Source organism: Rhineura floridana, chromosome 11 (genome assembly GCF_030035675.1).
Source record: "Rhineura floridana isolate rRhiFlo1 chromosome 11, rRhiFlo1.hap2, whole genome shotgun sequence".
In the NCBI taxonomy this organism is placed as follows: Eukaryota; Metazoa; Chordata; class Lepidosauria; order Squamata; family Rhineuridae; genus Rhineura; species Rhineura floridana.
Genome location: NC_084490.1, coordinates 31557244 through 31568906, shown reverse-complemented (window position 1 = coordinate 31568906; position 11663 = coordinate 31557244). Strand labels below are relative to the sequence as shown.

At 39.7% G+C, this 11663-nt stretch overlaps 2 protein-coding genes across 4 annotated transcripts; both read right to left on the bottom strand.

Moving 5' to 3' along the window:
• Positions 1 to 777: 777 nt before the first annotated feature.
• On the bottom strand, positions 778 to 4803 carry LOC133366058 (olfactory receptor 14A16-like). Of its 2 annotated transcripts, none has more exons than XM_061588717.1 (2): positions 4717 to 4803; positions 778 to 2057 (listed from the first exon to the last, which is right to left on the bottom strand). In XM_061588717.1, the coding sequence occupies exon 2, from the start codon at positions 2050 to 2052 to the stop codon at positions 1072 to 1074; it is 981 nt and encodes a 326-aa protein (XP_061444701.1). In that variant the 5' UTR covers positions 2053 to 2057; positions 4717 to 4803; the 3' UTR covers positions 778 to 1071. The 2 variants fall into 2 exon arrangements, with proteins under 2 accessions (XP_061444701.1, XP_061444702.1); XM_061588718.1 differs by lacking the exon at positions 4717 to 4803 and adding an exon at positions 2694 to 2733.
• A 2352-nt stretch (positions 4804 to 7155) lies between these two features.
• Positions 7156 to 11384, bottom strand: LOC133366103 (olfactory receptor 14A16-like). 2 transcript variants are annotated; one of them, XM_061588833.1, is made up of 2 exons: positions 11093 to 11384; positions 7156 to 8540 (listed from the first exon to the last, which is right to left on the bottom strand). In XM_061588833.1, the coding sequence occupies exon 2, from the start codon at positions 8533 to 8535 to the stop codon at positions 7555 to 7557; it is 981 nt and encodes a 326-aa protein (XP_061444817.1). In that variant the 5' UTR covers positions 8536 to 8540; positions 11093 to 11384; the 3' UTR covers positions 7156 to 7554. The 2 variants fall into 2 exon arrangements, with proteins under 2 accessions (XP_061444817.1, XP_061444818.1); XM_061588834.1 differs by lacking the exon at positions 11093 to 11384 and adding an exon at positions 9177 to 9216.
• Between the last annotated feature and the right edge of the window lie 279 nt (positions 11385 to 11663).

Genomic DNA, 11663 nt, shown 5'->3' with positions numbered 1-11663 from the left:
TCAGCTGTGGGAAGGCTATCTATGTCAGCTTTTAACACCCCACACTCTAGTAGGTCTGCAAACATTTGTCGCTGTGTTACCTTTTCCTTCTGAGGTGGACCCTGCACTGGTCACATGACAGTCATGGGTGTGGCCATCCTGCAGTCTCAAATGCACACACACACATACAGGCACAAACAACACATTTCTCAGCTGATCCATAGAGAACAGCTGAGGGGAGTTATCACACCTCTTTTTGCCACCACTGCAATATTTGATGGGGTTTTGTGAGGGGGGCTGAAAGAATTTTTAACTTTCATATGTTTTATATTGATACATGATTTGTATTTTTGATGTTTCTTGTCTTGTGAACTGCCCAGAGAGCTTCGGCTATGGGGCGGTCTATAAGTTTAATGAAATAAATAAATAAATTGTTTGAGGGGCTCAGCTTAAGTCCCCATGGGTGGGAATAACCACTTTTGTTCTAAATAATGGAATGTCCCCCCATCCTTCAGAGTGCAATAGATAGGACAGATATCAAACCAATACAGATTATTATTATACACATCACCAGCACAGTTTGAAGAATTAGATTTTTTTTTCAGAAATGTTTTATTTCATTTTTGGTATACAAATATAAACATTACATAATATATGACAAAAATATTTAATAAATAAAATAGAAAAAGGGGGTGTTCATGGAGAAAAATCAGGGAATATTAATGCAGTGTAATTTATGAGCAATTCAGTATAACGTGCAATTATATAGTATTCCAAACTATAAGAGGTTTGGTTAACAGTATTCACATCTTGTGCAAGATATTTCAGGATGCCAAAGCCAGTGCTCAATTAGAAACAATCCACTAATGCAGCATTCCTGACAGAGGGCCACCAGCCTTTCTCTAAAGACTTCCAAGATGCTTCTATATCAACCTTTGAGAAATTCTGTTTTACTGTGTAACAGCTCATGCTATTTGGAGCCTAAAGGTGCAGGGGCTACCTTCAGGATCAACACTCAGCTAAACATACCCAACTCTTTCAATCATTCCTCACAGGCCTTCCATTTTATATCATTAAAGCTGTATACAAAATTCATCTTTGCAGACTAAAACTAGAGAAAGTATTCAAAGAAAAGTGCCTAAACCCTAATAGCTTTGACATAGCATTTTTAATCTCTTTGTTTCTCATGCTGTAGATTATTGGATTTATCAAGGGTGGAACCATTGAATATATCATAGACAATGCCAAATCCAGAAGTGATGGAGTGTTAGAAGTAGGCTTGAGGTAAATAAAGGATCCAGTGGATACAGCTATGGAGAAAACAATGAGGTGAGGAAGGCATGTTGAGAAGGCTTTCTGCCTTCCTTCAATAGAGGGAATTCTCAGCACTGAGGTGAAGATGTGCACATAGGTTATAACAATGAAGATAAAACATCCTGACCCAATGACAACACTTAACACAACAGCTCCAATTTCAATTAGGTACAAGTCAGAGCAAGCCAGCTTAAGTAACTGTGGGATTTCACAGAAAAACTGATTGACAACATTGGAGCAAAAAGGGGATGCAAAGGTTCCTCCGGCATGTAACACCCCATAAAGAAAGCCGCTGATCCATACACTAGCAACCATTTGGATGCAGGCTTGCTTATTCATCAGCATCTCATATTGTAATGGATTGCAGATAGCAATGTAGCGATCATATGCCATGACTGTGAGAAGAGAGAAATCAGATGCTACAAAGAAAAGAAAGAAGAAGACTTGAGCAACACATCCGGAATAAGAAATGTGACGTGTGTTCATGAGGGAATTGGCCATGGATTTGGGGATAATGACCGAAACTTGACCCAGGTCCTGCATGGCCAAGTTCATCAGGAAGAAGTACATTGGGGTATGCAGGTGGTGGTCAAAGACAACTGCAGAGATGATGAGAAGATTTCCGGTAACTGTTGCCAGATAAAAAGCAAGGAACACAAAGAAGTGTAGAATTTGTAGCTCCTGAACCTCTGAGAATTCCAGCAGTAGAAATTCTGTCAGAGAGGACTGATTAACTATGCTTTGTACTTTTGCATCCATGTTGCCTGTGAAAGGAAGCAAAAGGGCAATTGTTACAATGAGACATTAATATTGTTTACCTGACTTCCATTATCTATCCTCTGGTAACTTCTTTGCTGGATTGGTGCAATGCATTATACATGGGGATGCCTTTGCAGATGGTTCAGAAACTGCAGCTGATGCAGAATTCGGTACCAGGCTGCTGACTGGGGCAAGATTGTCTGAACACATAACGCTAATCCTGGCACAACTGTATTTGCTACCATATAATCATAGAGTAGCAGAGGTGGAAGGGGCCTGTAAGGCCATCAAGTCAAACAGCCTGCTCAATGCAGGAATCCAACTTAAAGCATATCCAACAGGCGGCTGTCCAGCTGCATCTTGAATGCCTCCAATTAGTTTCTGACCCCTTTTTAAAGCTCAGGATCCCAATACTTCAAGGACAGCATCTCCCCACATGAGCCAAACTGTACCCTGTGTTATTCATCTGAGGACCTCCTCTGTGTCCACCCTCCAAGAGAGGTGCTGAGGGTGGTGACATGAGAACAGGTCTTCTCAGTGGTGACTCCCAGTTTATGGAATGCTCTTCCTAGGGAGGCATGCTTGGTACCATCGCTATCTGATGTCAGGCGCCAGCCAAATATAAATAAATAAATCCAAACCTTGTTCACCCAGGCATTGGACTTTAATTTTCTGCTTTCCTTTTAGTGGGGTGGCAGTTTGTGTATGTTTGTGTGTTTTAAAGTATGTTTGAGTGTCAATTTCTCCTAATGCAAACAACCTTGCATGCAACATTGCCTAATACACATTTGCAAAGCCATTTTTCCTAATATAATACATTTTTCTATGTTGTTTTCACTGATATGTGTATTTATATTCACACTGTATCCTACTATACTTGGCTGGAGAATTGCGCTGCAAATGTTGAAGAAAGTGTGAATTTTAAAATGCATGTGTTGTGGTTAGCATAGCATTCTAGAAACTGCAGATTTGGTAAGTTCACCTTTAAATGCAAACTGGATGGCATTTCTCCCTCATCTCTACGCCACAATAATGAATGCAAAAATGTCAGTAGTGAAATTCACATCCAATGCGACATCTCTACCCAATCATTTTCCTGCATTACCCTAAAAGTGTAAAAGTAATCTGCCTGCTAAAGTGTAAAGGCAAAAGGCCATTTCACAACATTAGAAACAGGTTGATGATGGGGAGAATTTGAGAGTGAGGATGAATGAAGAGAGATGCACTTGCCGGATTATCACTGACAAGGGCTGACTCACCACAGCCAGAACTGTTCATTTTATCATTCCACAAGTTAGGGGAGAGGATTTTACTTTGCTTCACTTTATTTTTTATCAAGCATAGGTGCATGTTCAAGCAACTGCCATAAGCTTAAAACATACTACTTCTGTGTATAGGATTGGGGAAACGCCTTAACACAGTGACAGGGCAGATGCTCACAGTACATAGAACAAGTCTACAGTTCAATCCCAGGCATCTCCATCCAGAACAGAGGGCTGACCAGTCTTCTAGGTGTAACACTGTCAAATATCCGACCTATCTCACTACCTCTATGTAAAGGGTCAGAGAAACACTCTTAATTTTTTCATACAGACTTCCATGGAACATGTCAGGCATGTCCAAGAAGGACTGGGAAAAGATCACTGTGTGACATCCTGGAGAGCTGCTGTCCTACAATATAGGTCAGCTTTTCTCAACCTGGTGACCGCCAGAGGTTTTGAATTACATCTCCTGGTCTCTAATTATTTATAATGCAGGCTGGTGCTGATTAGAGTAGTAGGCTAACACATCTGGAGGTTATCAGGTTTGGGAAGGCTGGTGTAGATAATATTGAGCTGGAGGTATGAATGACACATGACAATAACTGAACGTATTAAACGAGAGAGAAAATTTTGAAAGAAGGCTATGGTAAGAGATGAACAACTAAAGAAAAATGAAAGATGAGAAGGGAGCGGGTAGGAGTTTGAATTTGGTGAAACTGGCTCTTGTGATTGATACAAACAAAAAGTAACTAGGTTGGAATGGAAGGAAGGATTTTTAAATTGTTGTTATTTTTATTATTTAAATAAAATTATCATTGTTGTTATTTAAACAAATTTAGGCACCATGGGATAATGTGAAGTTATTCAGCAATCTGATATAAAAGCAATTCATGCATTCAGAGTATATCAGTCAATTCTTCAAGAGAATGTTACTAGGAATGTGCAAAACCCTCCTCTTGAACATTTAACTACTCATGTCAAAACCTTTAGGTATTTCCTTTACATTTCTCCCCTTAAAGCCCTTCATGTATCTTGACTGAGAAGGAACTCTAAATTCAGTTGAAAGTTCAATTTACATTAAATTTCATTGGCAGGTTTTAACATCAACTGTAGACGTCTGCGGTCAGAAATTCTACAACAGTCTTTCAATCCACATTGCAGTTCACCTGCTTATGTGAAAACATCTGAAAATATCCAGAAAACAGACAAATCACAAAAACTGAAACATTTTATATTGTGCCAAGTTCATGAATAGAAAGGGAACAGAGTGCCTATGTGGAGGAGAGAATATGACAAGAGAGATGGAGACAGGGGAATAGGGGATGAATGGAAATGAGAGATTCATACTTTTCATGAAAAGCACAATTGACAAAATAAGGGGGGAAAGCATTAAGTGGCTTACTATTTTTCTTCAATGATTTCTCTCTACTTCAGATTCTTTTTCTCCCCTAGTGAAGTTAGATGATTATATATCTGCTCAGCCATACATGTAATTTTAGGAAAAAATCCTCCTGCACTAGATCTATGAAGGAAATGAGAATTTGTCAACATGGGGAGGACATATATTAATAGCTCCTCTGTCTTCCTAGAGATTTGGTCTCACAGGAACACATCTCAGTGCTATAGCTGTACAAAAACAAAATTATCATTTGGTCATTTTGGCTAATACGATTAGGAAAGACTGTCAGTGCTTGAGTTCCTAAGAATGACTGAGCAGTGAAGAGTGGTATTTTTTTCCACTGTAGCTATATCAGCTGAATTCATTTACAAGCAATCCCTAGGGCATGAATAGCTCAAATTGACAATGTCAACAGTGAGCAGCCCCACATAAATGCATATGCAAGGATTGGTTCTGGTTAAACCCAGCATTGGCCATATAATACCAATAAACCTAAATGTTCTGCATGATTTTGGTGTGGACTGTCTTGCCACTCCAAACTCCTTTGGAATGAAATTTTAAAAAGATGGGGTAGAAAACATTTCTCCTATTGGCCTTAAAATTAAAATGCAGAGAAATTCACTAATAGGCAAAAAAACGATTGCAGTTTATGAACGCACTGATAGCCAACAGATATTTCTATCAACTTTAAAAAGCAGGGAAATTAGGCAGCTATAGTGAATGCACCAAGGGAGCACAAAACCTGACCTCTCTGAGATATTGTACTGCCCATCAAATTTGTACAAATACAAACAGAGTTTGGGTTCGTCTTTCACAGTCCAATCCACTTCCTGTATAGCTTGGAAGAAGTTGGTAACGTGTGCCTCTGAGCATATGGTGAGTGGTGGCAACACCTACCATCAGCCCAAATAACAGAAAGTAGACATGCACTGTGCTGATCTGATTTTAGCAAGGAGAAAGCAACAATATCAAGACAATAGGAACTCAGAGCATGGTGCAAGGTCAATAATAGAATTACAGGTACTCTGTGAACATGGCTGATTTTTAATTAATTTCAACCAATTATGAGACCACTGACAGAAAAATGTCCAGTAGGGATCTGGATTTTTTTTCTTGTTTTACACTCAGATTATCTCTGAGTGTTTTGTGTATCACTATGAAAACTTAAAGGGTTGTTAGGGAAGCACGTCTGAGGTCAGGACTATGAGTTTTGTAAGATTTCATTTTGAAATGAGTTTATGGGAAGCAGCAGAATGGCATGGGAGTATTTTCAACTTAACATGATGAAATGTGAAATATCCATGATGGCTAGAGTATACAGCCACTCTTGTGGCTGTATAATCCCAGTCTGCATCTATTTTGTAATTGTTTTTTAAGATGTTTTTAAAGCTTTCTTTTTTTTAAAAAAAGATATTTTGTTGTAATGTGTTTTGAAATATGTTTTGTTTTAATATATTTTACAATCTATTTTTAAGTGGTTTAAGATGTTTTAGAGTGTTTTAAGTGTTTAGTTTGCCAATCCTGGGCTCCTTCTGGGAGGAAGAGCGAGATACAAATTTAACAAACAAACAAACAACAACAATATATTAATAGCTTTTCTGTCTTCCTAGAGATTTGGTCTCACAGGAACACATCTCAGTGCTATAGCTGTACAGAAACAAAAGTAACTTTTGGTCATTTTGGCTAATATTTAAGTTGGGGTAGCACTTCTGCTGTGCTGCTTCCCTCACTCCCCTTTTAACAGCACACTTTCCTTTCCACATCTAATACAAATCAGCTGTGGGAAGGCTATCTATGTCAGCTTTTAACACCCCACACTCTAGTAGGTCTGCAAACATTTGTCGCTGTGTTACCTTTTCCTTCTGAGGTGGACCCTGCACTGGTCACATGGCAGTCATGGGTGTGGCCATCCTGCAGTCTCAAATGCACACACACACATACAGGGACAAACAATACATTTCTCAGCTGATCCATAGAGAACAGCTGAGGGGAGTTATCACACCTCTTTTTGCCACCACTGCAATATTTGATGGGGTTTTGTGAGGGGGGCTGAAAGAATTTTTAACTTTTATATGTTTTATATTGATACATGATTTGTATTTTTGATGTTTCTTGTCTTGTGAACTGCCCAGAGAGCTTCGGCTATGGGGCGGTCTATAAGTTTAATGAAATAAATATATTGTTTGAGGGGCTCAGCTTAAGTCCCCATGGGTGGGAATAACCACTTTTGTTCTAAATAATGGAATGTCCCCCCATCCTTCAGAGTGCAATAGATAGGACAGATATCAAACCAATACAGATTATTATTATACACATCACCAGCACAGTTTGAAGAATTAGATTTTTTTTTCAGAAATGTTTTATTTCATTTTTGGTATACAAATATAAACATTACATAATATATGACAAAAATATTTAATAAATAAAATAGAAAAAGGGGGTGTTCATGGAGAAAAATCAGGGAATATTAATGCAGTGTAATTTATGAGCAATTCAGTATAACGTGCAAATTATATAGTATTCCAAACTATAAGAGGTTTGGTTAACAGTATTCACATCTTGTGCAAGATATTTCAGGATGCCAAAGCCAGTGCTCAATTAGAAACAATCCACTAATGCAGCATTCCTGACAGAGGGCCACCAGCCTTTCTCTAAAGACTTCCAAGATGCTTCTATATCAACCTTTGAGAAATTCTGTTTTACTGTGTAACAGCTCATGCTATTTGGAGCCTAAAGGTGCAGGGGCTACCTTCAGGATCAACACTCAGCTAAACATACCCAACTCTTTCAATCATTCCTCACAGGCCTTCCATTTTATATCATTAAAGCTGTATACAAAATTCATCTTTGCAGACTAAAACTAGAGAAAGTATTCAAAGAAAAGTGCCTAAACCCTAATAGCTTTGACATAGCATTTTTAATCTCTTTGTTTCTCATGCTGTAGATTATTGGATTTATCAAGGGTGGAACCATTGAATATATCATAGACAATGCCAAATCCAGAAGTGATGGAGTGTTAGAAGTAGGCTTGAGGTAAATAAAGGATCCAGTGGATACAGCTATGGAGAAAACAATGAGGTGAGGAAGGCATGTTGAGAAGACTTTTTGCCTTCCTTCAATAGAGGAGATTCTCAGCACTGAGGTGAAGATGTGCACGTAGGTTATAACAATGAAGATAAAACATCCCAAGCCAATGACAGCACTTAACACAACAGCTCCAATTTCAATTAGGTACAAGTCAGAGCAAGCCAGCTTAAGTAACTGTGGGATTTCACAGAAAAACTGATTGACAACATTGGAGCAAAAAGGGGATGCAAAGGTTCCTCCGGCATGTAACACCCCATAAAGAAAGCCGCTGATCCATACACTAGCAACCATTTGGATGCAGGCTTGCTTATTCATCAGCATCTCATATTGTAATGGATTGCAGATAGCAATGTAGCGATCATATGCCATGACTGTGAGAAGAGAGAAATCAGATGCTACAAAGAAAAGAAAGAAGAAGACTTGAGCAACACATCCGGAATAAGAAATGTGACGTGTGTTCATGAGGGAATTGGCCATGGATTTGGGGATAATGACCGAAACTTGACCCAGGTCCTGCATGGCCAAGTTCATCAGGAAGAAGTACATTGGGGTATGCAGGTGGTGGTCAAAGACAACTGCAGAGATGATGAGAAGATTTCCGGTAACTGTTGCCAGATAAAAAGCAAGGAACACAAAGAAGTGTAGAATTTGTAGCTCCTGAACCTCTGAGAATTCCAGCAGTAGAAATTCTGTCAGAGAGGACTGATTAACTATGCTTTGTACTTTTGCATCCATGTTGCCTGTGAAAGGAAGCAAAAGGGCAATTGTTACAATGAGACATTAATATTGTTTACCTGACTTCCATTATCTATCCTCTGGTAACTTCTTTGCTGGATTGGTGCAATGCATTATACATGGGGATGCCTTTGCAGATGGTTCAGAAACTGCAGCTGATGCAGAATTCGGTACCAGGCTGCTGACTGGGGCAAGATTGTCTGAACACATAACGCTAATCCTGGCACAACTGTATTTGCTACCATATAATCATAGAGTAGCAGAGGTGGAAGGGGCCTGTAAGGCCATCAAGTCAAACAGCCTGCTCAATGCAGGAATCCAACTTAAAGCATATCCAACAGGCGGCTGTCCAGCTGCATCTTGAATGCCTCCAATTAGTTTCTGACCCCTTTTTAAAGCTCAGGATCCCAATACTTCAAGGACAGCATCTCCCCACATGAACCAAACTGTACCCTGTGTTATTCATCTGAGGACCTCCTCTGTGTCCACCCTCCAAGAGAGGTGCTGAGGGTGGTGACATGAGAACAGGTCTTCTCAGTGGTGACTCCCAGTTTATGGAATGCTCTTCCTAAGGAGGCATGCTTGGTACCATCGCTATCTGATGTCAGGCGCCAGCCAAATATAAATAAATAAATCCAAACCTTGTTCACCCAGGCATTGGACTTTAATTTTCTGCTTTCCTTTTAGTGGGGTGGCAGTTTGTGTATGTTTGTGTGTTTTAAAGTATGTTTGAGTGTCAATTTCTCCTAATGCAAACAACCTTGCATGCAACATTGCCTAATACACATTTGCAAAGCCATTTTTCCTAATATAATACATTTTTGTATGTTGTTTTCACTGATATATGTATTTATATGCACACTGTATCCTAGTATACTTGGCTGGAGAATTGCGCTGCAAATGTTGAAGAAAGTGTGAATTTTAAAATGCATGTGTTGTGGTTAGCATAGCATTCTAGAAACTGCAGATTTGGTAAGTTCACCTTTAAATGCAAACTGGATGGCATTTCTCCCTCATCTCTATGCCACAATAATGAATGCAAAAATGTCAGTACTGAAATACACAGCCAATGCAACATCCCTAGCCAATCATTTTTCTGCATTACCCTAAAAGTGTAAAAGTAATCTGCCTGCTAAAGTGTAAAGGCAAAAGGCCATTTCACAACATTAGAAACAGGTTGATGATGGGGAGAATTTGAGAGTGAGGATGAATGAAGAGAGATGCACTTGCCGGATTATCATTGACAAGGGCTGACTCACCACAGCCAGAACTGTTCATTTTATCATTCCACAAGTTAGGGGAGAGGATTTTACTTTGCTTCACTTGATTTTTTATCAAGCACAGGTGCATGTTCAAGCAACTGCCATAAGCTTAAAACATACTACTTCTGTGTATAGGATTGGAGAAACACCTTAACACAGTGACAGGGCAGATGCTCACAGTACATAGAACAAGTCTACAGTTCAATCCCAGGCATCTCCATCCAGAACAGAGGGCTGACCAGTCTTCTCGGTGTCACAATGTCAAATATCCGACCTTTCTGCCACTGAGTTTCTGAGTGTCTGAATTAACCCCCTATTTCACATACACAACTGTCTTGTTCCAAATTCATAGCCAATATGGAATACCTCGCCAATCATATTGCTGCCTCTCTAATAGTGTAAACAAAATCTGTCAGCTCATCTGCAAACAGATAAGACCATTTTATAAAATATTAGATACAAGGATGTTGGAGCAAATTGGAGAATGAGAGTAAGTGAGTAGAGATACACTGGCCAGGGTATGATTGACTAGGGCTACCTCGCCACAGCCCAAACTGGTCATTGTGACGCCCTTCCCTGGCTCTCCCTGTCAGGTTCCTACCTGCTCGTGGCTACTGCCTGTCACTAGGCACCACCAGGGACTCCACCAGTCCGGACTGTCCTTTTTTATGGTTTCCCTCTCCGCTCTAGCACAGATCTTAATAGGTCCCCCTGCTAGGCAGCACCACCAGTCACATCCTATAACCAGTATCCCCAGAGACTCTGCCTGAGTCTCTCTCAATCAGGTTACCTCTGTGACTGCATGCTTAAACTGTCCCAATCCCTTTGATCTATACAGAATGCATATTTCTGTTTTGCTCTGAATACTTGTGGTGTTATATTCTTCCCTTCACCGCTGCCACCATTGGTTATTATTACCCTTCTGCCTTTGTATTTACCTTACCCTCCCTTCTGGTCTGTGAAACCCCAGCCAAGGATCAGGCCTTTGTTAAAGCAAATAAGTATTTATTTATATAACAAAGATAACAAGATTACTTTATAAAGGCACATAAGCATATGGTTTCATCTATTACTATTCCAAACTCCATCTCCCTCCTTCTCCACACTCTCCTGACAAAACCCCTCTCAAACAACTCTCAAAAACCCACCAAAAAAACCCACTCACGTCCACCCAGATTTAACTGTCATCCTTCCATTTAAACACTCAGCCAATCATCCAGCATTCTACTGCCCATTCACTCCCCCCTCCACTTTCATTCCACTTACCATGTATCTCATATACAAACAGCACTTACCATATACACATTAATACAGGAACATCACAGTCATCTGTAACATTCTGCAGGATAATGAAGAGGGTTTTGTTATTTCTTTGCTTCCCTTGATTTGTTATCAGCCACAGATGCTTGGGAAAATCATAGTAAGCTTATATCTCACTACCTCTATGTAAAGGGTCAGAGAAACACTCTTAATTTTTTGACACAGACTTCCATGGAACATATCAGGCATCTCCAAGAAGAACTGGGAAAAGATTACTGTGTGACATCCTGGAGAGCTGCTGTTCTCCAATATAGGTCAGCTTTTCTCAACCTGGTGACCGCCAGAGGTTTTGAATTACATCTCCTAGTCTCTAATTATTTATCATGTAGGCTGGTGCTGATTAGAGTAATAGGCTAACACATCTGGAGGTTATCAGGTTTGGGAAGGCTGGTGTAGATAATATTGAGCTGGAGGTATGAATGACACGTGACAATAACTGAACGTATTAAACGAGAGAGAAAATTTTGAAAGAAGGCTATGGTAAGAGATGAACAACTAAAGAAAAATGAAAGATGAGAAGGGAGTGGGTAGGAGTTTGAATTTGGT

Bases quoted from the DNA above. Each gene is read 5' to 3' on its own strand.
- LOC133366058 (XM_061588717.1), bottom strand. From the start codon at position 2,052: ATGGATGCAAAAGTACAAAGCATAGTTAATCAGTCCTCTCTGACAGAA.
- LOC133366103 (XM_061588833.1), bottom strand. From the start codon at position 8,535: ATGGATGCAAAAGTACAAAGCATAGTTAATCAGTCCTCTCTGACAGAA.